We start from the raw sequence: 22,060 nt of genomic DNA on the forward strand, positions 1-22,060 counted from the left end.
CTCGACATTCGCCAAAGGCTTCTCATCGGCATGCAGTTATCTTCTCGTGTTGATTATGCGGAGGCGCGTCTTCGGACCGTTGGCGGTGACGGCTTACCTTTCTATTTTCCCTGTAGGCACACACACGGCACAAGTTATGGTGTCTATTGAGTAATAACAAATGAACTATCTTTGTAAGCGCGCAGCCTCAAAGGCTATCAGATTTCGTCTATCAATGCCTACCTAGGTACTTGTCCACGGGTTCGTCCAACACCACTCTGGTAAGCTTTTAGGATCCCACTCCCTCACCCTGGTTGCCTCAAACTCTCCCTTCTCGTCCCTACGGAGAACAAACCTTGGCTTTCTCACATATCTCCCGAGATAGGCTTCCATGAACTCATACTCTTCCAGCTCAATCAGCAGCGGTAACTGCTGATGGTCTAGCTCCAAATACAGATATCTCGTCAAATTCTTCAGGACCCATAATGACGCAGCCCAGAGACCCGGTTTTGTAGTCTTGTAGTGGATGGCATGGTAGATCAGTGAGTCGAGATAGGTCGTAAGATTCGGGACCAAAATGGGACTTGGGTGACTTGCGCTTTTGCCGCGCGGTAAGCCGGGGAAAAAGATGGCGTTGGGATGCGCACCAGGAGGCGAGTTTGGCACCTTCGTGTCTGGATGCACACGAGGACCATACCACCATCCATTCTCTCGGTGCAGAGCTGGATGCCAAGTCTCTTCGACGAGGATAGGCTGCCAACAGTCACGTCGGGGACTTCGATAGTGATGCAGCTATCTATGTCCAGATGGTATGCGGTGTCGGACCAAAGAGCTAGGTAGCGGAATTCGTCTTCGTTTTCGGTGGATGTTTGCCGGAGCACGATATCGGCGTCGCAATTCATTACTGGGTCATTGCCAAAAATGTCTTCTGGATCTCGCTCGTTGATTTCCCATCTTTCCGTGGCCAAAAGATCGGATGCGACGGCTTTCAGCGTGTTTTGGCGGATGAGAATTTCGTGTACATCTGTCATGGTTCCGGCAGACCCCATCCATCGCTGTGCCGCGCATCCAACGAGTAGGAAAGGATGTCGATGGGATGCCAGAACGTCCAGAACGTGGTCGAGGCTGCCCTTCTCGGTTGCGACTGGCTTTGGCGCTATGTAGCCGCCAGGTTCTGTTTCGTTACGTTCCATCGTGTGTTTACGTTGTGATGAAGTCGGTAAAATTGGATTTGGTGAGGATGATAGAAGAGGAATGAGTAAGTCGTATGATCAACCTAGGTAAGTAAACGTTCTTGTTGCATGGTTACCTTTGGATGAATGCGCCAAAGGACCGTGGAACCGAGGAGTCAGAACGCTGCGCTAGGATGCTAGCCAACCGATATTCTACGAAAGCGGGTAGCTACGTCACGAGAGGTGTATCACTGGCGTGCATGCACTGAACCGCAATCTTTTAGGATAGTACTCTAATTCTCAAGATTGCAGCGCGATACTCAGTATGTGTTTGTAGATTGTTTATGTCGTTGCTACTACACTGTATTATTCCCGCGAGTTGACGAGCTCAACCTTGTTTCTTCCGTCAGTTCGCTGCATAAGCCCCATGAGATAATGCGCATAGCCGTTGAGACCCTGCTCCATAACTCCATCTCGCCCTCTACGGCCCATTTCCCATCGCATTCGCCTCCGATGTCCTGCGCTGACGTTCGTCCTCCGCTTTCCTGGCTTCAACCTGTATGTCCGCGATATCTTCTGGATGCCTCTGGATCTGCGACCTGATGATGCTGATTTGAGAACTGACAGTAATGGCCTGATTGGCGTGGAGATGAGTAATGGCTTCCAGCTTTTTTGTCGTGCGCGCGTGAGCGGCTTTCTCTTGCGCGAGTTCTGCTTCGAGACGAGCGACTGGATCGACTGGGCTTTGGGGGAGGGACATGGTGGCGAAGAGCTTGGGGCTGGCTGTTAGTGACGTCGTTCAAATTGGGCGAGAAGGGGAGAGATACCTTTATTTTGAGTCGTACGGAGAAGGTGCGGCTGGGTGGTTGCTGGCAGGAACAATTGTGGAAGACGTTGGATGGCAAAGGTGGTGGCGGATGAGAGTGGACGATGGTCTTGAGTTATCAAGGCGCGACCTCAGTCTCTTTCACTTTCACCGGCTGTTGTTTGTTTGTTTGCTCGCTTGCGCGTAGGGCCGCACAAGTGAAGGTGCGTCCGGCACGAAATACTCGTGGCCCGTCTGAGCTACAACACTGAACAGCCACCATCGAACCTCGCCGCGCAGTCACACAATTGACTGCATCAGCACAGCTAACTATCCTCCAGTTGCCAGCCATGGCTGAGCGCAACGCCCTCATAACACCATCAAGCTGGCAAGCGCCGCCGGCACAGACGGATGACGTCGGCATGAACGGCCAGCAAACCACACTCAAGGAGGACGAGCCAGCAGCACGTGATGTTGGCTTGCCGGAGCCTTACAAATCGTTCTTGGGAGAGTCAGAGAAAAGATATGCAAGGAAAGAAGCAGTAGAAGCAGCTGCCAAAGACTATGACAAAAAGCTAGAGGGGAAGGAGTTGGATCGTGAGAAGGATTTGAGGCATCTAAAGCTTGAATTCATTCTCCACGTCGACGGTCTCAAGCGAAAGAATGAAGAGCTGCAGATCACGATTGACGCCTTCCACATGCTGTTTGAGAAGATGCGCGGCGAGCATACGACAGAGATCCATGAACTTACTCAAGCTATGCAGCTACTTTGGAGTGAACTGTATGCCAAGGACAAGGAGCTCAAGGTCATGTATGACGCGCACGATGCTCTGGTCAAGAAAGTCGACGAGGAGAGGGCGGAGTTACCGAAGAAGCTGGCCGACGCTGCGAGGGATGCGCTTGCTCTTCAATCCAACGCACTCAAGTTATCTGACAATGCCGTTGTTGCAAAAGGCCCTGCGTTAGTACACGATATCCCTTACCACTGACATGGCTGACTCTGTCTAGATCCGTTCCTGCGCACCTCAAAGGCAAATCTCAACGCTTCGCACACTGCAGCCAGTGCATGCGACACAACTGGGACTGCGACCGCGGGGTTCCATGCAAGAACTGCTCGTTGCAAGGCATCAAGAAAGGTTGTAGGCGGGTTGCGTGCGAAGACTACAAGAAGGGCACGTGCAAGAACAAACAGTGTCGCTTTGCACATGAAGGAGAGATATACAAGCGGCTCCATCCTTCCGAAGACGTATGGGGTGATGGGCGTGAGCTGAGTCCAGTCGAGCTCGACAAGATGGGTGTTTGGTAGATGGACGACAGCTCGCTAGTACTACATGGCATGAGAAACGTCGAGAGAGATGTGAGACAACACAGTATTGGGAATACAACATACAATTTGAGCTGTGTTACATGACAGGAAAGATGGCTTTGGAGGCGACAAGTGATTTTCGGTTGATGGAAATGATCCTGCGCATGAGTTGTCACGTCCTGGGTATCATTGTACACCTACATTTAGCGAGGTTGGCAACAATGTATACAAGTATATCTAGGGAGTCAACGCTCTCGGTTCTACAGCAAAGAGTTTGTTGAACATGTTCTGTGGGTCGTACTTGGCCTTCAGATCTTGCAAACGTTCGTAGTTGTTGCCAAAGACGTCTCTGGACTTCTCTTCATACTCTGTCTGGGCGTTAGCACACCGTTGCTTGCATAAGGATATCTTTCCCGTGTTCTCATTATATGAGTGAGGAGTGCACGCTTTGGAGAGTGCTTACGGTCGTAGTTCCCATACACCATTGTGGCGCCATGACTGCCTCTCTTCCCAATCCACCCATCGTTGCTCGCCGCTGCCTCAGCGCCGCCACGTTGAAGTTCATTCTTGAACAAGAGCGCAACATCCCTCGACCACTGCCTACACTTCTGATCGTTCTCCTGGTCCCACCACAAAGGCGCAACAGCCGCATTGAAGTGTCTTCCGCGGTTCGCAAAGGCCATGTCAGAGTTGGTGACTTCAACAATCTTCGTCGGGTCTAGTAGCTCCCACATGACCTGGGAGCCGACTGCATCGGATGTCTCGTCAGTAAACTTGGCGTACGCCTCCAAGACGGATACCACGAAGTCGCCACGGACAGGAAGCTCGAACCCAGCTCCCTTGATAGAGACACGTGCACCGATGGGTAAGTCCATGAGTTTGTTTGCCTTGGCGTAGGGCATCATTGCCATGGTACTCATCAAAGGTTCCAACCTAACGATATCCTTGAACAGCTCTTTGCCGTCTTCTTCCGACCCATGGAAGATCGCGGCTACGAAGAACAGGACCTGGCCACCAGCAGGTGGAGGCCTGACGAAACCGAAAGCACTCGCAGCTTTCCCCGTCGCTTTTGAATTGCCATCTGCGTCCGGTGTGAAGATATCGTTGCATGCTTCCACGGCTTTCTTGATGATATCTGGCGTTGGTGCAAACATCATGAAGCCAGCCCACAGATCGCCTGTCTCATGGGTGCGGAATACAAACTCAATGCCGACACCAAAGTTCTGTCCCGCGCCGCGCAGAGCCCAAAACAGGTCTGGGTTCTCATCGGTAGAGGCTTTGACGATACTGCCGTCCGCCAATACGACAGTACATGAGATGAGATTGTCGACAACCAGTCCGTGTTTGACTGTGAGCCAGCCAAAGCCGCCGCCGAACGTGAGACCACCGACGCCGGTATCTGAGACGGTGCCACCAACTGCTGCAAGACCGTACGGTGCAAGAGCTTCGTCAACATCACCCCAAACGGCACCTCCGCCGACTTTGATCGTTCTTTCCTCGACGTCGACGTCGGTAGTACGCATATGTGTATTCAAGTCGATAAGTAGTCCGCCGTCCGTTGATGATGCACCAGCAGTCGAGTGACCACCTCCTTTGACTGCGAGATCAAGATTGTGTTCGGAAGCATACTTGAGGGTGATTGAGATTGCTTCTGCCGATCTGGGTATTAGACATGCTCCCGCTGGCTTCACAGCAGCGCTTGACCATCGGTGAATGGATTTTGTGTATGCCTCAGTTTCCTTCGGTGTCACTAACTGGGCGTCTGTATCTCCCAGCAATTCGCGAAGTTCCGCGATGTCTGCTTCGTTGATCGGGCGTTTGGTAGCCATCGCGCGGAGAGTAGTATAGTGACGAGTAAAAGGGACGAAGGACAAATATTATGACGGATACTTGTACATATAGGGCTTCGAGCGCTTGGTCCAACCTTGAGTAGGCGAAGACGTGACGAAGCGGGTTCTACATTGGGGCGTAAGCTTACCACGCCGTCGACCGTCAGCAACGTAGGAGCATGGCGAATAGCTGTCGCCGACAGCTCGGCAAAAGTAAGGCCTACCATCGCCGGCCGTGTTGACAGGGAGCTCGACCGTATAACTGATATCGGACTGATTGTTCATTGGAGACGCCATGCGGTTTTCGCAACCCACCCATGGCGATCAGCTCGACCACATGTACACTACAGCCCATAAGGTCTCATTTCCGAGCCCAATTTCGCACGGTGTCACTAGACTCTTGTCAAGATCTATCGTCGTCTTTGTTCTGGGCCTGGCATGGACGTCAAATATGTGAGCTGGCCAAGCGCGTGGCGCTCGAATCTCGAATAGCTGATGCAGTTGTGCTGGACAGCGCCCATGTGAGCCTTTAGATGCTGACGGCCCAGAATGATGCGCCATACTTAAACAGTCGTCTTTGCTTCTCAACCTGTGATGAAGCGCTGTCCGTAGGCTCTGGGGATGGCTGCATCAAACATGGAGTCGGTGTTGCGTTTCCGGTAACCATGATCTGGAGGTCGACGGATGGAATAGAAGGCGAAATAATCGATTCAAGGGGGTACGCACGAAGACCGCGGTTGATACCACGAAGCTGTCATGATGGGAAGGGTCCGTCGAAATGACGCGCATAGGGGAGTGGCGGGGAAGGGAAAGGGATCGGCAAACCTACCTAGGTAGTCAGCCTTGGCAGTCGCGTCGCGTGTTGCGAGCTTCTTCTTACGTCCGACGTTCTACCCCATCCTGCATCCCTTCTATTTCATCAGACACCATGCCTTCGTTCTCTACTTTTGCTATGTATTATGACTCCTGCATTCCCCGATTGGCGGCACGCGAACAAATGCAATGCTCATGACGTCATGTTGTCAGCGCACGCGAAGTCTGCCTCAAAGGCTGCACAGATCTCGAACGATATCGCACGCGGTCGAAGTATCATGGCGAAGATGTAGTATTGCGCAGGTATTTTACTGTGCGCATGCATGTCATCTTACGATATTGCGTTGCGCGCTCAAAGTCGTGTCGCGAGCCAGGTCGGAGAGCATGTGACTCAACGCAAGCTCGACTTTCACTTCTCCCAGGTGCCTCACAGACCTTGATGGCGGCGAGGAAGAGATCTTGATTAATGCGAGGTAGTATATCCTTGCAGTTCAACCCTCGGAAGACAAGGCTTTTCTTCGTATAGCCTTCTAGACGCCGAAATTGTCGTAATGGTTGCGCTACAGTCTAGGTGATGCTGGCTTCAATGCATTGCTCAGCGCCGTGCACGCATGTCAGGTACAATCTCACAACGCTTTTGTTCCGCTCGTTTATTCATCATGTCTCTTTCCGCCAGAATCTGCTTGGGACCGTAGAGCTTAAAGTGGTGGGGTTTTTGCGTTCGTCTCAGAGAGGATGGCAAGTGGTGTCTAGAAGTTCGAGACGGCAAGATAAATAGCTCATCTACGGGGATCACTTTCGTATTATCATACGTTCGATATCATGTTTAAGAGATGGTGGCATTGTGAGCGCTGCGCCTGGGCAGCATCTCCTAACCCAAGGCCACACGGTCGGCTTTGCGAGGTCGTCATCGCCGCCAATGTCGTGCTGCCTTCACCGAACAACTTTGCGTCGTTTACCATTACTGCACGCTTACCTGGCTCGCATTGACAACTGAGATCCTCGACTGCAAGCTGAGTTATATGGCCTGCTGCCCTCCGCGGGTCGCGATCTTGGACATTGTGCGCCGCCTAAATATACTGCCACCTACGATTTTTCAACCACAGGACCAACCCATCGCTTCCGCGCACAACAACAACAACAACAACAACACAACCGATTTTCTCATTTTTGGTACCCCAACCAAGACCACAGACTTTTCCGCGACTCGACAGCGCAGCACGTCTACAGCCAACCTCTGCCAACTCTAAGGCGAAGCCATCTTTAAGCAGCGCAGTCGCCTTCACCTTCACTGGACGCATTCAATCCGAGGCTCACTTCGACTTCCGCGACAAGATTGCGACTAGCGCCAGAATACCACCTCTACTCGCACTTTCATGCACTCTTTACCTACGTCTCACCTCGACCTTTGTCTACTCACCACAACCTTATCCCACGATATCATCGCATCAGTCACACATTGCTACCCCGCGCGTTGATCGTGCATTTTCATTTCATACCGATTACCCGCACCCGGATCGCTCTTACTGTTATGGCGCCCTCGGCTCTCACCTCCCAAGGGAGCCCGTCGAACCCCGAACCCGCAAAGCCACAGCAACCCACTCCAGAAACGTCCCAGAAGGCTACTTCGCCCACGGTCTCACTTTCCGAAGAGAACATCGCCCTTAAGCAGCGCCTTGCTCAGTCTGAACTAGCCAAGAAGCACCTTGTCGAAGAAGTCGCGGATGGGAAGCAAAGAGTCATTGATGCCGCGAAGCGTGCTACTGCCGCCGAGATCGAAACGAAAGCAGCAAAGGCACGCGCCCAGAACCGCTATACAGAGAAGGTGCACGCCAATAACGAGAACCGTCACCTGAAGAAAGAGATCGATACGATGAAAAAGGAGCGTGCGGACTTCATTGTTGGTGTTAATAGCATTCTTCAGGGTCGCGACGAGATAATAGCTAAGCTCGAGGAAGCAAGAGCCAGCGGAGAATGGTCCAAAGAAGTCACTGCAGAGTTCACAAAGCAGGTAGATGTCTTTCAACAGGGCTACCTCGCGTCTGAACGTGGTAAAGAGAAGGAGAAACGTGAGAAAAAGAAGGAGAAACGTGAAAAAGAGCTGGAGAAAAAGGTGTCTGATAAGATCATTGGCCAGCTTAAATCCGACAGGGACACGCAGGGCAACGTCAACAAAGATCTGAAAAGCGTGATCGCACAATTACGACAAGACATCGCCACGGAGAAAGAAAAATCGAAAGCCGCAGTCGATGCGCCGACCGTGGACCAGATCGAGGCTCGCCTCGCTGCTGCCAAGGCTGATGGGTTCAAAGAAGCCACCATAGCAAAGCAGAGTGAGAACGCTGAGTACCGAAAGACCATAGAAGATAAGGCAAACGCACGTGTCGAATGGATGAAGAAGGGCATTGAGACCAAAGCGAAACAGTACGTACAGAAAAGAGAGACTGAATGGCGTTCAGAGCAGACTAGTCTCAAACAGAGGGCTTCTGCAGCTGAAGCTGCGCTGAGTGCTGCCAATACCAAGCTTGTGATAACCCAGCAACGGCCTATAGCAATATCAGTATCGCACCCTGTGCCAAACGATGCTCAGAGGCCTCCCAAACGGAGCCAACCGACTTCTTCGCAGGGAGCGTTCGACTCTAACAAGCGAAGGAGGCTTGACGCAGCTGGGTAAGTTCTACATCGTTTCTATGGATGAAGCTATTGCTAATACACACAGTGCTGCCGGTATCACTACACCAGACTTCAAGCGTACGCACTCGAACTCACTTCCCTCCGATACCAATGCCATGAGCCCTTTGTCAACCACATGGTCGAACGGCGATACTATCATGGGCGACGCACAAATGCAGAGGCAAGCTCGACATGTCGCACCGAATGGAATGCATGGACGAAGCTCGTCACAGCAGTCGAATGGCTCAGCAGGGCAGATGGCACCCGCCCGGCGTCCTTTGCAACAGCCTGGTGCCATGATGGCCGCGCCTCCAGGACGCACACCCAGCAACATGTCACCCCAGCAGCAGCGACACTTGATGCAGAACTTGGCTGCGGGTAACGCCGGCAGTCAATCACCTAGATTCCCTCAACATAACTTAGGCCTGATGCGCACATCTCCGCAGGTCGGTCGACAGATGGGAAGTGGTCAGCATATGACCAACCAGGCCGGAAACATGAACTCGAACGACGGGGACTTAATGATGCAACAGATGCAGCGAGATGCTCAGTCGCAAATCCGGTCGCAGATGTCGACACCGGCGCATGGGTCTATGAGACGGACACCTTCGTACGGCTCAGCTTCTTCTGCGGCGCCGCCTCAGCCTCACGTCGCGCAACACTCTTCGAATCAATTTGCACCCCTCACTGGGCAGAACTGGAATATGAGGCAGAACTTTGAGCAGCAGAACTTACCAACAAATGGTACGAACCAGAGAGTAATGGGTAACCACGCTCCCATTATGGAAGAGTTGGATTCGAATTTTGCCTTCGACGTTGACGCACTTGTGGGAGATGCTGCTTCTCAGCCAAACCTCGGAGATACATATAACTGCAGCGATTGGTTTCCCACAGAAGATAACACCAATCAGACGGCCTTCAACTCGACTCTCTTCTCGATGGGAACGCCTCCGATGTCCCAAGCCGAGTTCCAGCAGCCTCAACAGCGCAGCTACCAAACCCATTCACGCAATCACTCACAACCGTACGAGGGTGGTTCGAGAGACATGTCTCACGGGTCCGAGAGCCTTCAGAATGAGCCCATCATGGACACGAGCAGGAACGGTTCACGCCAGCCCTCTGTTTCGGGACGAGCGACTCGAGCTTCTTCCCGCTCTACACCTGGACCTTCTGGGCCTTCTGGACGATCGAGACGCAAGACACCAGGTCCGGCGGAGCCGACCCGAGTCCCATGTGTGAACTGCTACCGTCACTGGTGGGAAGGCGAATGCGACGAAGGCGCGCCATGCTCAAACTGTGTTGCATCAGAAACAAAATGTGTGCGGCAGAAATGCATCAACTATGCTGCCGGCACTTGCGACAAGGGCAACAGGTGTCCCAACGTACACGAAGGAGACGAGCGTTACCAGAACGAGGAGTTCCTTGTAGACCAGACCAAGGCGGGCAAGCGGCCTTCACGTTTGGGTACGAGGGCGGAAGCGAAGCCGCCGCCAACCCAGGATTAGGATGCTTGGCCTATTTGATATATCTTGAGGGTTAAGATGCTTGCCCGCAACTCCGCATGGTTGTTGGATCCTGGCGGCATTGAAGGGAGTTGGTCATATTTGTTTGGATCGAGTTTGCTATCCTTGGTGTATTCCCCTCCACCCTGGCTTGACAGCTCTATTGAGTTCCAGCCGCCCGAAAGGGCAGGCTCTCATAGGGCTGAACATAGCCGGGTGGGGGTGGATGCTGTGGCTTTGGATCGCTCACAGCGTTGTGCTTTCTTTATTGGTTTCTTTGTGCGGCTTACTACGCGTGCTCTCGGTGGTCGGAAGCTGGGTTGGGAACTGTATCATATACCAGATTTGTAGTATTATATATCCTTGATGATGCACTTTACCCTATGCACTTCGAATGCTTCACCACCCTTTAACATGCAATCTCGCGCTTGGTGTAAAAGAGAAAGTCTTCGAGACCATCTCTTTTGAGTTAACATCCTCATGGACTGTAGTGTGGGAGTCATCTCCAGATTGTAATCGAATCTGGCGGTGGCAGCTCGCGATATCGAGTGTAGCAATATCATCGCAAGCATGCCAGATGTTGCGATGATATACACTGAGGTTTGCGCGTCGCGCGCGGGGCTTCGATGATCACCTACGCCGGTGGCGGACAAGCGCTATTCCAGATACGATCTAGCTTATCAGAAATTCAGGGTTTTCAAGCTTCACCCCACATCATCGACGAACCAAGCTCCGCTTGGCTATAGCTTGCATGTCTTACTCGCGCCTCTTTCCACTCTTTCCAATCATCGGCACTTCTTTTCATGCGGAGTATCCATCACGACCGCGATCCTTCCGACATTCCGCGCCGTTAGAGGCCTAGGCTCATGGTGCACCTTCACCCCATGCACTGCTAGGAGGTTATCTCCGACCATGACGAATCGCCAGGGTACGCTAAGCGACTACTTACCCGGCTGAAAAAGCTTTAAGTCGCGCAATGTTGGAATCTGAATCTTTTGTGTTCCTTTAGACGTTACGTCCATTTCATTTCACATTCATGGCTTCAAACGAGCCAGGCCTTGCGCCTCTCAGTGCGCCGGCTGAGGACCCTATCAAAGGAGCCGTCGGCGTACCCGTCGATACAGACACCCCCGTTGCACCGGACCAGTTCGACGAACGTTACGAGACATCGAAGTGGGAGATCTGGTCGTATTACTGGTATGCAAACTATTCCAGCGAGGGGACTGATTTGGAGCGCGGTACATTGACTGTGCTGAGGCTGACATCCTATTTTCGAACAGCTACTACGTTGGAGACAATGGCCTCACTCTTTTCAACTTCGGTCCGACGGCTTTCCAAAACCTCATGTATGAAGCTGCAGGAGACTCCGAGGTGCTGTACTTCATGGGCCGAAACCGTACCATCAACTCCATTGTGCTTCTCTGCAACGGCATCAGTTTCGCCATCCAGGTCCTCGTTTTCTTGATCCTCGGTTCTTTCGCCGATTTTGGTACATGGCGCCCCAACATCCTGATAGGGCTGTCCGTCATTGCTTTCGGAATCGGATTTGGCTGGTTAGGCGTTCATACCGAGGATAAATGGCACGCCGGTGTGGGTCTCTATATTGTCGGTCTTATCGCATACCAAACGACAATCACATTCTGGACTGCTGCCTTCCCTGGACTGGCAAGGAACACCAAGGAATTACGAGTCAAAGCCGAGGAGTTCGCCGATGGAACGATTACCCGCGCAGAGTACGATTTTGCCGATATGATGAAGCGAAACGAGCTCTCCAACACGGCGTTCTATGTTCAATCCGTGTTTGAGATCCTCATCCTGGCTGTTATCGTGGGCATCATGTTCGGTCTGCACGTCAATGACAGCGCGGAGAACAACAACTGGGGTCTCTCGGTACTTATCGCTTTTGCGACTGGAGTTTGGATCTTGTGCGCTCTTCCGTGGTTCATCCTCGAGAAAAGACGACCAGGCCAGGACCCAGGACGCGCGAACATAGTCCTAGCTGGTCTCAAACAGCTTGGATACGCGATGCGACAGATCTGGCAGTTGCGCCAAAGTCTGGCATATCTGGCGGGCTACTTTCTCCTCGGCGACAGTCTCAACACCACCGTGACGGTTATCGGGACTCTACAGAACGAGATTGTTGCGTACAACAGTCTGCAGCTTACCTACCTGCTTATTGTAGGTATCGCTGCCCAGGCGGTTGGCATCGGCGCCTTTTGGCGCATCCAAAAGTACTACGGTCTATCCACCAAGACCATGTTCATGGTCGTCGCCATATGCATCGTCCTTCTCGACGGCTGGGGCATGATCGGCATCTGGACGCAACGCTTCGGTTTCCATAACAAGTGGGAGGTTTGGGTATACCAGGCTTTCTATGGACTGCTTGTCTGTCCGTGGTACAGCTATTCGCAGACCATGATCTCCGAGGTCACACCGAGAGGGAAAGAATTTCTTTTTTTCAGTTTGTTCTCGATCGTGGGAAAGACGAGTGCTTTCATCGGCCCACTGGTCAGCTCTGCCATTATCGATGATACTGGCAACAACAGTAGTCCTTTCTATTTCTTGTTCGCGTTGAGCCTGGTTAGCTGTGCCTGGCTTTTCTTCTTTGTCGACGTTGAGAAGAGTAGAATGGAGCAGGAGACTTTCTTGGAGAGGGAGAAGAACACTAAGATGCACAATGAGGATGCTGAGAGCCTTACTTGATCATCTAGTAATATTCGAATTACCTCGTTCGCGAAGAGAATTGCTAGTTCGGTCGCTTCGTTTAAGCCGTTCGACAGACCCTGATCCTGATGACGACGATACCTGACCGCACAATGTTTCTGTACATGCGAATTCGACTAAACAAGACATTCGTAAGTAAGAGAACGGAAACACACTGCTTTACCCTTGCGCATCGCCGTGTGCTCACATTATTGGTCAGGCGGGGCCTCTACTCATGTTCACAATGCACGTGTCTCAAGCTCACAATTGCCTGAACCCCGGCCATATCTCTTGAAGTTCTAGCTATTCCCATCGTATCACGTTGGTTAACAAAATCATTCGACGATTCAGTCTTACCAGCCATCGACATCATCAAAACCAAACACACCACCCGACATCTGAACAACTACAGACAAACAGCAATGACATTAACCTCCTGGCTAACAAGCTCCCCCGAGCAACCCACCGATACCACCGATCCCAACAGCTTCGCCTCTCTCGTCAACAAGATGACCCTCGCCGCTATAAAGTCAGACGCCGAAAACAGCTACAAAGAAAAGTACCTACGACTCCGTAGGCAGATCGACTCAGACGCCGTTCACAACGATCTTCGCGCTGAAATCACCTCTCTCTTAGCCAACAAGACCAAATACGAGACTAAGCTCCGCGACACCGAAAAGGCGAAAACGAGCGCAGACATGCAGGTCGTTGCCCTTGACCTTGTGATCAAGGATACGAATGTGTACTACAAGTCCAAGCTAGAGACTGCAGAAGTGCAGAGGAAGGGGCTTAAGGAGGAGAATAGGAGACTGAGGATAGATGGGCAGCATATGAAATCTTTGCTTCTCGCTCATGGGATTCGTGTACCAGCGCAGAGTTCCACGAATGAAGACAAGCAATCTCCGGAATCTGAGTCTGCCCCCGAGCTAACGGATGATAGCGATATGGACGAAGCGGTTGAACTTAGTCTTGGCAAGCTAGCCACGGGTCCAGAGGAAGTTTGCCCGCAGTGGTATAATCACGGTACGTGTAGTCGTCGGCGCGGTGATACTCCCGGAGCGTGTGAGCTTGGTGCACATCCATACCTTGTTGGATTTGGTACGTCCGTAAAGGAGTAGAGGTGCGTACAGCGATGTATTCGGTAGCAGAGATGGCGGATGAGGAATAGAGAAGCTGGCTGAGACGTGACGCTTATGGTTTGTTGGTAAGGATACAAAGGTACCTCGTACTTGTAGATTCATTCTTGGTTCGCCTGAAGTATCATACAAACATCCGCTCCCCTACTCCCCCAAAACCTCTCTAATGATCTCCTCACTTGGAAACCTGACCTCCTTCTTCGCAACCATATCAACCAGCTCTTTCACCCGTCTCCATTCCTCACCCGTCATACTCTCCAACCGGCGATCGATATCCGCGCCAAACCTTCCCCAGAACTTCGCAAAACTCGCCGACTCATCCTGCAGATACTGGCCCTTGTTAATAACAAGAAAATTTCTAAATGCGTCCCACCAGGTCATCGATTCCCTTGGCACAATCACATCTTCCAGTACGTGCGTTTCTTGTGATGACGCTCGACCTGCGTTGTCGAGCATGTATATGAGCTCGTAGGTATATGAGCGGTCGGCTCCTTTTGCCATGTTGTCGGGGTCCAGGGTTGCGCGGTCGAAATCGATCACGACAACGGTTGGTAATGTGAAGTTGGCTTCTTTGTTGGAGGCGGATACATCGAGCATTACGTTTCCGCCAAAGACGTCGTTGTGGGAGATATTGGCGACGTCGTGGAGCCACCCGATTGCTTGCGTTAGCTGTTTTGCGACGTGTAGTATGAGTACCTCCGGTATCGCGGGGTGGGGAAAACGGCGCGAAGGATCGTTTTCTGACGACGGCTGGGTTATCGCGGTGACCACGACACGAAGCCGCTCAAGATCGAAACCACAGACAGGACTGACGACCAGCCAGCCCGATCCGCCGTTCTTGATCGAATCGTTATCGATGAGCATGGGAAGGTGCTTCCGAACAGTTGCGTTCTTATCGACGGCGAGAAAGTTGCGGATGCGTTCGAGAGCGACGATTTCATCGGCTATCCTGTCGCGACACATCTCTCGACTGATGATCTTGACGGCGACAAGGGCTGCACCCTGCGCCACGGAGCTGGTCGTGGATGAGCTTGCAGCCGACGGTGTGCGTGCACAAAACGCGATACTTCCGCACGTACCTTTGCCTGCTTCGCGGATCGGGGTAAACAACCCGTTTGTCTCTTTGTAGATTGATTTGGGGTTCATGTCGTCGTCAGATGTTGCTGTAGAGGTATATGTTACTCACTGTATGCGTCGATCGAAGGGTCGCTCGAGAGTAGAATCGCCATATAGTCTAGGCAATGAATACGCTGAGTGTTAACGCCAAAGAGCAAGGTCTATTGATAGTGAAAGGCGCGGATGCGATGCTGCGGTAGGTAACAAGCAACGCTGGAGAACCCTTCACTACATCTAGCTCTGTTCAGCGATATTGTCTTGTAGGGTCTGAGACTTCTTACCGTGTCCTCGTGTCATTGTTAGGGTCTAGCAGATATCCGTGGTCACCTCGAAATACCGAACAGCAGGTAACGGAGCTGAGGAAGCTGCGCCAACAAAGGAGTGAATCAGGAGTAAGAAACGTAGTGAAGTCTGTATTTGAGGCATCAAATAGGTGCCCAAGGTGTCCTATGGGTCGTATTGTACATAGTCGCATCTTCCACGACTGCCTCGTACTAATATACATTGTTGGCTTGCTTTTGGCTTGCAAAGTGGGCTTCCAACAAAGGTCGTCCGAACAATTAAGTCAGACTGCCGCCGTCAACACCTCTTGGCATCGGTGGACGGGAAATGTGCCATGGTACCTATCTGGCGGCATCGGTGCCTGCTGGGGCTGAGTCCGGTCTCCCCAGGGGCCTCCGGCATGTAGAGTATACACGAAGGAAGCGCTGCGTTTGCTGCGTCGCGATGGACATATAACTTTTGTCACATTGACATGTCCGCATCAAGGGTTCAAGGGATCGAATTCCGTAGTGTCCTTTCCCCAAATCTCGATGTGATTTACGTCTTCCCTTTTCACAACTGTAACTTTTCTTATTGGTCCTGCTCTTTTAGCGTTCATGCTGTTATCCTGGCTGTTCGGTGTTGACTCCTTTTTCGATGGGTAGTAAACGTCGCCTAGCTTGAGCACGATGCTGTCGCCGTAGCCAACGTACTTGATGTTTTTGTACTCCGGTCGCCAGAACTCTGTTCCAATCGCAAAGGCATGCATCTCAGCATCTGTGATTTGATACGGCGCCTCGCTTGTGTCGGAGCTTGGGCGGAATAGAAAACGGACGGCCCAGAGCTTGGGCACGAGAGCGAAGACCTGGCGCAGAGATTCAAGCGGTGGCACTGAGCAAGCGAAGCCAACTTGCTCCAAATTGGAGCACGTTTGGCAAAGTCTGAACAGGGCATCATCGGATAATACCCAGCGATCCGAGAGAAGAAGATGGCGAATGCTGTGGTTGTGATTGGTTTGTATGGCCGCAATAAATTCACTCCCGATGCTGCGACAGCGTTGGTCAGTCGTGTGTTTTGGAGTACTGCTCGCGCTAGAGACTCCGATCACACCCGGCGTCATCGTGGACGGTGTTGTTGGGGTTGCAGCAGCGCTGGTAGATCTTGCTGAGTCCTTGCCTCGCCTATTGCTCACAATGTAAAACCGCTCCATGCCCTTGAATTTACCCAGCATGACAGCGCTCTCTTTATCCGTATTATCGGTGCGCATCACCTTCAGGTTGTGAGGCGTCGGATGATTACTGTGTATCCTCCAAGAGTCGTCGGCAAAAACGGTCATAGGGTCCGAGGAGCCCATGGAGTTGATCAGGGTGAGCTCTGTATTGGTGTCGGGGCGGATAACATGGTGGAAGCCATCGTCGGAGAAGCGAGTGTAGATGTTGTATATTCCCAGGTGCTTAAGAGGTATAGAATGCTTGGCAGACATGCATCGTCCGAATAACGAGTGCAGCGAAACCGACTCTTCACCTACAGCCCGCATGCGCGGACTCCAGTGTAATGTAAGGTGCTCGAGCTTTTTGGAACCCAACAGAAGCAGCGAGATATCGTCGGGGTAGCAGAGAGGATCGATATCGTACACTATCAGAGTGGTCAGGTTCGGAAGCGGAGGTATAATGGTAGTCGGCCGTGGTATTCGTTTGGTTTGACACCGAAGGGTGAGCGAGACAAGCGTCGTCCTGGCTGCGATGCCCTGGTAGACGGTATACAAAGGAGGGGTGCTCAGCTCCCAACTGGGCATATCAGCAGTTGTCCACTATGATTCTGGTACGACACCTACGCGAAAGCCTTGAGGTTCTTCATCCTGTCGATGGCGGCACGCATGACAACCTGCAGTATCATGCTGTTGTCCGGCACTCGGCCCTGCTTGTATTCCTCCGTATCATGTTCTCGCCAATCGCCTTTGACCCGGAACGTCTGTATGTAGTCGCCAAAGTTTCGCGACACGAGCGTATTGAGGCCCATGGCAAACGGGCTGCCATTGCCGTAGCCTTCTGGCCTGCCATCTACGTATCGTATCTCGGCGTACGAGTGTAACGTGACCGTCTCGTAGAGCCGCGGGAGCGTCATGTAGTAGAACAGACGCGATGTGCGCGTGATGCGCGCGAGGTCACCGACATCGTCGAGCTTCCGTGCGTGTTAGTATAGCTCGGTTGGGGCAGCTCGTCGCGTGGCAGGGCGCAGACCAACGTACGTGTGTGAGGATGAGCTGGATCAGGTGCAAGGGCAGCTCTTTCGCTTGCGCTAAGTTGCTATGCGTCCGCGCTGGCGAAGTGAACCAGGTGTGCAGCGGCGCGGCCATGGCTCTATTGCTACCCTCTTGCAGCAACAAGGCATCGCCCGAGAGACGCGTGCGCTTTGGGTCCGACATGAGGCTAGATCAAGGGGACACATCCGTGATACAAACAAAAAAGGGCCCGTACTATCATGGCGGAACTCACAGCTTCATGGCGCATGCATATACAGTCATCGTGGCTCATACGTCGTGCTGTCGAGGCGCGTCGGAACTTTTGCTAAGACGCCCGAATGCCCGCTTCGTCCACCACGCGCGCCCGCATTGGTCCGGCTGCTCCGGGAAGACTCGGTTCACCCATGGACAGATGATCGACACCAGGCATCGTGTCCATTCACGTGCACTGCCATACGGCACATACGGTCTGCCTCAGGACCCTGCAAAGCCTCGCATTACTCTCTGTTTGGGTTCAAGTCATCGCTATCTGACTGAAGTATGCGTGGACCCCCTGTTTGCGTGCAGCCAGAGAGGCTCATGGTGGGCGGAAATGTCTCCGATCACCACATGCGCACCAGACAACTTAAATATCCAGCGGTTCCGCCCGGAGAACCAAGATCTCGGAGTCGCCGTTTGCACCGACGCAACTAAAGTCCGCTCATGACCTGAAGAACCAGGGCTGTTTGCCCTTGTATTCGTCCGCAGGAACTCGAAAAGGGACCTCAATCGTTCCGTCAAACACGCTCATCGGCGGTACGTCATCCTGCTTTAGACCCTGAAGCTTTGCCTCTGGCACAGGCATGACAACACCACACTCCCAGTTCCTGCCATGTTTCATTTCAAGTCAGTATGTTTCTCAGATGCAAATCAAATATTTGTCTTGCGTACCTAATGTTCAGACTTCCCATTTGTCCGCTCTTCAACACCTTTTGCCCACCCCACGCTGATTCGGATATATTGGCAGAGCCAACATAAACCCAAGCAAAGGGCTTCCCGTTCTTTCTACGACCTCGCGCGAAGAGCAGTTTGTTATGCGACAGCATCCCCCGTCGCATCGAGTCGTAGTCTCGCATGCATTCTCTTGGAAACGATAGTGCGTTGTAAGCCTGTCTTGTCAACGTAATGATACCGGCACCGTCAGGACCGCCCATGCTTTTCTCAACCGTTTCGTTGGTAGGGAAATATATCCGAAAGCAATCGCGTACGTTAGACTCTGGCGCAGTGTTTGTCCCGAACGACTTGCCGCATGCAGCGAGGCGAATGCGCGACAAGAAGGCATCGTTGATAGAACCGAGCGAGGATGCTGCGTAGTCAAGCTCAATATGCTCGACTTCATCTAGATTGAGCTCTCGTATAGCGTGTGCGAGGCCAGGGAGACCTGTGGGATGGGTTGATTCGGTCTTGTGCGAACCGCCACCATTTTGAATTAGTACTGGCCCCCGATGAGCATAGTTGAGGACATACATGGAGTGCACAAAGGCGAAATGACTAGTCTTCGAGAAGTCGCATTTCAACAGACCGGTGATGACCTGCGGACCCACTTCCTGCTGCTCCAAGAAGTATACCAACTCGCGACCAAAAGGTGTCAAGTCTTTCGCCTCCGTGACAGTACCGTCATGTCTGCGAGGGAGGTCTATCAAGAACACCGAGTTCTCCATGATGCCGGGCTGCCAGTCGTTTGCGACCTCGCCCCAGTCGGTCTGTGTCATGTTTGCAGTCGGAATCGCAATGCGTAGCTTGTCTTTTCCGAACAAGAGCATGAATTTGCTGTGCATGCTGGCTATCATGCCACCCATAGGCGGGAAATGGAGCTTCATGTTCGGTACGCGAGACTCCCTCCACTCTTGTATGCGCTTTGCCTGAACGTCCTCGCCTCTGTGCTTGCCAGTCATCAGCCAGATCTGCTTGACCTTTGTCGGATCAAGTTTTTCGTATAGCCATCCCGAATCGTACTGAAATGAGCTGATGACTGCGGTATTGACTTTATCGGCTTCTAGTAATTCTTCAATAGTGATATCGTCAGTTCGCGGGTACTTGGACGCAAAGGTGCGCTTGATCGCGCCACTGGGGTATTGTAATGGTGTTTCGCCTGAATCGTTTTTGGCGGCATGCGCTCTTGCAATTTGCTTAGAAGGTGCCTCGGGGGATGCCTCTCGCTTTCTCTTGCCGAGCCTTGCGAGACGCTCCAATTCCATCGCTTTCCGATCCATACCCATGAAACCTGGAGGTTTGTCGACGACGGCTACTGTCTTGGTCACACGCGTTGGCGGTGCGCTCGAAGCCGATGACTGTTGCACGTCATTGTTCGCGCTTTCCTGCATCGATAGGGCAATCGCACGCCTGAGATCGTCGTCATCTTCGTCCTCAGTGTCAGACGTGAGGTCGATTGACTCGTGCTTATCGCCCGATGCGCTGCCGCGTGCAGCCCGAGGCAAATTCGCCTGTAAGGACATTGCCATCGCAAGCTTGAGATCTTCATCATCAGAGTCCATGTGTCCAAGAGTCAAGATGTGGTTGTTATGGGAATGTCGGTGATGGGGTAAACAAAGAGATTCGTTGAGGAGCGGAAGCGATCCGGCATGGCAGAGCCTTGAACGCGCTGTCGCGAAAGCATGTGACCAAGGCTTGGCAATCGATATGGGTTATCACGGTTGTGAGCTCAGCCTGCTCTGTCGCACCAACGAAGTTGCGCCTTTGTATATAGTGAACGACATATGGCTAGCGCTTCTGTTTTCTCACATAAAGAATACTCCCATGTTCTACAAAAGTCGTTCACTTGGTTTTGCCGTCGACAACCCCGTCCGTCCGCTGCACGTTGCGAAACACCAACAAGTATCCCAGATCAGCAAGGATCCAAGTCACCATCATCACCACTGCTACAGGATTGACATAGTAGCCGTGGGCCTCTGGCCATACCCACCAGACATATCCGTAATTCACCGTCAACCCCGACACACTGCCGATAAAACGGCACGCCCAAATGCTATACGAAGAGCCGCGACTGCTTCCTCTGACCACAAGCTGTGCCAATGACATGACGCTCAGCACGACCTGTGCGGCCAAAGCAGTCCAGAAACCTAGCTCGTCCTTGTCGATGCCCAGATTGCCGCGGTACGCTTTTCCAACTTTTGGGTTGACGGGGTGATCGACATCAAGCCACCATGAGCTCACAGCATACAACGCGATGCACCACCATACCAACATGCCAGCAAAGATCTTGCCGATATTCCTGCCAACTGCTGGCGCATGTCTCCATTCATTCGCGCCATACGTGACAGCTGCATAGACAATGCCCATGTCTAAAAGTCCCCATATGGCGAAGAGGGCCTTCTCTCGGAGCTCATCGGCAACGTATATCGCGAATACAATCTCCCACGCAAAGTCTGAACAGTGGTGTACCGGGTCAGTACGTGTCATATGCAATTCGTACGGAGACACATACTGAAGGCGAGCGAGAAGAGAGGCATAGCGTATGTGCGGTCGCGAATGGACTGTCGCGCCATCAGGGCGTAGCAGATGGTGTACAAGATACCGCCAGTGCCGAGGAAAACATCGTTCGCGTCGAAGATGGAGGGGTCGACGTGCGCGGGCAAGATGTCAAGGCGACCCATAATTGCGAGGTTAGATCAGAGAAGAGATGAGTAGACGCGGAATGCGCAGTATAAGGGAGTTTAACATATATCGTGAGGGGTGGCGCCCCTGTCATCACGAGCCTAAGTAGCGCTTATGGTTAGTCCGTAAGGGTGAGGTGTCATTCGGACCGCCTCCGGGCTCCCGCAAACTTGTATACGCCGCCCTTTCATATTCGTCCTTCCAGCTGCAATGCGACATTATCACATGCAATATGTTTGTGTGATTCGGTACATTGCAGTGTGGTTTCCAACGCGGATATCATTTCGGCTTTGGCGGTCCTTGACTATCCTCCGTGTAGCGTAGACACGAACATGATGTGATCGCCTCTCTGAACTTCATACTTGTCTTCGCCTTCCAGCTCCCAGTCTGCTTCGTTGATGAGGACCAGTATTCCAGGTTGTCTGAGCTGATGTCAGCATGTCGTTGTTCTCTTGGGGCAGGAACATACACAGTATCGTCAAGCACGAAAAGTTCTTTCCGCGGATCCTTCATGACCTTGTCGCAAAGGTATCTGACAAGGAATGCAACACTTGCTGGCTCTCCAGACTCATCTTTGGCTGGTAGGGCAAGATCATACTTTTTCTGGTTGGCGAACAGGATCTCCAGGCCCCCGCTGTAGAAGATTAGAGAAGGACATCGCCGTTTCGCAGGATAACCGACCTACCTAAACTCTATCGATATTGGGATCGTCTCATCGTTTGACATTTCGTCTCTGCTCGTCTGTAAGATGCTAGAGTTGTGAGGGATTCGGATGTTATCGACATCGGTTGCGCCTGCTCTGCAGCCCTGAGCCAAATGCAGCTAAGCGAGGCTAGCGCCAAAGAAATCCTTACGGCGATGACTAGATG

The 22,060-nt window shown here is 52.3% G+C and overlaps 10 protein-coding genes across 10 annotated transcripts; 4 read left to right on the forward strand and 6 right to left on the reverse strand.

The window, feature by feature from the left end:
- Positions 1-2,306: 2,306 nt before the first annotated feature.
- Positions 2,307-2,945, forward strand: J4E90_003847 (uncharacterized protein; the record flags this gene model as incomplete). Its single annotated transcript, XM_051433414.1, has 1 exon — positions 2,307-2,945. One exon carries the CDS (start codon positions 2,307-2,309, stop codon positions 2,943-2,945), a length of 639 nt encoding a protein of 212 aa, XP_051293312.1.
- A 554-nt stretch (positions 2,946-3,499) lies between these two features.
- On the reverse strand, positions 3,500-5,091 carry J4E90_003848 (uncharacterized protein; the record flags this gene model as incomplete). The annotated part of the gene is made up of 2 exons (XM_051433415.1): positions 3,500-3,630; positions 3,726-5,091. The coding sequence occupies 2 exons, from the start codon at positions 5,089-5,091 to the stop codon at positions 3,500-3,502; spliced, it is 1,497 nt and encodes a 498-aa protein (XP_051293313.1).
- Positions 5,092-7,435: 2,344 nt separating this feature from the next.
- Positions 7,436-10,082, forward strand: J4E90_003849 (uncharacterized protein; the record flags this gene model as incomplete). The annotated part of the gene is made up of 2 exons (XM_051433416.1): positions 7,436-8,574; positions 8,624-10,082. 2 exons carry the CDS (start codon positions 7,436-7,438, stop codon positions 10,080-10,082), a joined length of 2,598 nt encoding a protein of 865 aa, XP_051293314.1.
- A 1,033-nt stretch (positions 10,083-11,115) lies between these two features.
- J4E90_003850 (uncharacterized protein) lies at positions 11,116-12,782 on the forward strand (the record flags this gene model as incomplete). Its single annotated transcript, XM_051433417.1, has 2 exons — positions 11,116-11,317; positions 11,374-12,782. 2 exons carry the CDS (start codon positions 11,116-11,118, stop codon positions 12,780-12,782), a joined length of 1,611 nt encoding a protein of 536 aa, XP_051293315.1.
- Positions 12,783-13,204: 422 nt separating this feature from the next.
- J4E90_003851 (uncharacterized protein) lies at positions 13,205-13,900 on the forward strand (the record flags this gene model as incomplete). Its single annotated transcript, XM_051433418.1, has 1 exon — positions 13,205-13,900. One exon carries the CDS (start codon positions 13,205-13,207, stop codon positions 13,898-13,900), a length of 696 nt encoding a protein of 231 aa, XP_051293316.1.
- Positions 13,901-14,062: 162 nt separating this feature from the next.
- On the reverse strand, positions 14,063-15,147 carry J4E90_003852 (uncharacterized protein; the record flags this gene model as incomplete). The annotated part of the gene is made up of 2 exons (XM_051433419.1): positions 14,063-15,081; positions 15,105-15,147. 2 exons carry the CDS (start codon positions 15,145-15,147, stop codon positions 14,063-14,065), a joined length of 1,062 nt encoding a protein of 353 aa, XP_051293317.1.
- A 650-nt stretch (positions 15,148-15,797) lies between these two features.
- Positions 15,798-17,720, reverse strand: J4E90_003853 (uncharacterized protein; the record flags this gene model as incomplete). The annotated part of the gene is made up of 3 exons (XM_051433420.1): positions 15,798-17,082; positions 17,130-17,476; positions 17,544-17,720. 3 exons carry the CDS (start codon positions 17,718-17,720, stop codon positions 15,798-15,800), a joined length of 1,809 nt encoding a protein of 602 aa, XP_051293318.1.
- A 517-nt stretch (positions 17,721-18,237) lies between these two features.
- Positions 18,238-20,071, reverse strand: J4E90_003854 (uncharacterized protein; the record flags this gene model as incomplete). Its single annotated transcript, XM_051433421.1, has 2 exons — positions 18,238-18,403; positions 18,468-20,071. 2 exons carry the CDS (start codon positions 20,069-20,071, stop codon positions 18,238-18,240), a joined length of 1,770 nt encoding a protein of 589 aa, XP_051293319.1.
- A 280-nt stretch (positions 20,072-20,351) lies between these two features.
- Positions 20,352-21,190, reverse strand: J4E90_003855 (uncharacterized protein; the record flags this gene model as incomplete). Its single annotated transcript, XM_051433422.1, has 2 exons — positions 20,352-20,962; positions 21,022-21,190. 2 exons carry the CDS (start codon positions 21,188-21,190, stop codon positions 20,352-20,354), a joined length of 780 nt encoding a protein of 259 aa, XP_051293320.1.
- A 305-nt stretch (positions 21,191-21,495) lies between these two features.
- On the reverse strand, positions 21,496-21,917 carry URM1 (Ubiquitin- modifier 1; the record flags this gene model as incomplete). Its single annotated transcript, XM_051433423.1, has 3 exons — positions 21,496-21,613; positions 21,661-21,825; positions 21,877-21,917. The coding sequence occupies 3 exons, from the start codon at positions 21,915-21,917 to the stop codon at positions 21,496-21,498; spliced, it is 324 nt and encodes a 107-aa protein (XP_051293321.1).
- Positions 21,918-22,060: the final 143 nt, after the last annotated feature.

Source organism: Alternaria incomplexa (genome assembly GCF_024043165.1).
Source record: "Alternaria incomplexa strain BMP 0042 chromosome Unknown scaffold_4, whole genome shotgun sequence".
Classification (NCBI taxonomy): domain Eukaryota; kingdom Fungi; phylum Ascomycota; class Dothideomycetes; order Pleosporales; family Pleosporaceae; genus Alternaria; species Alternaria incomplexa.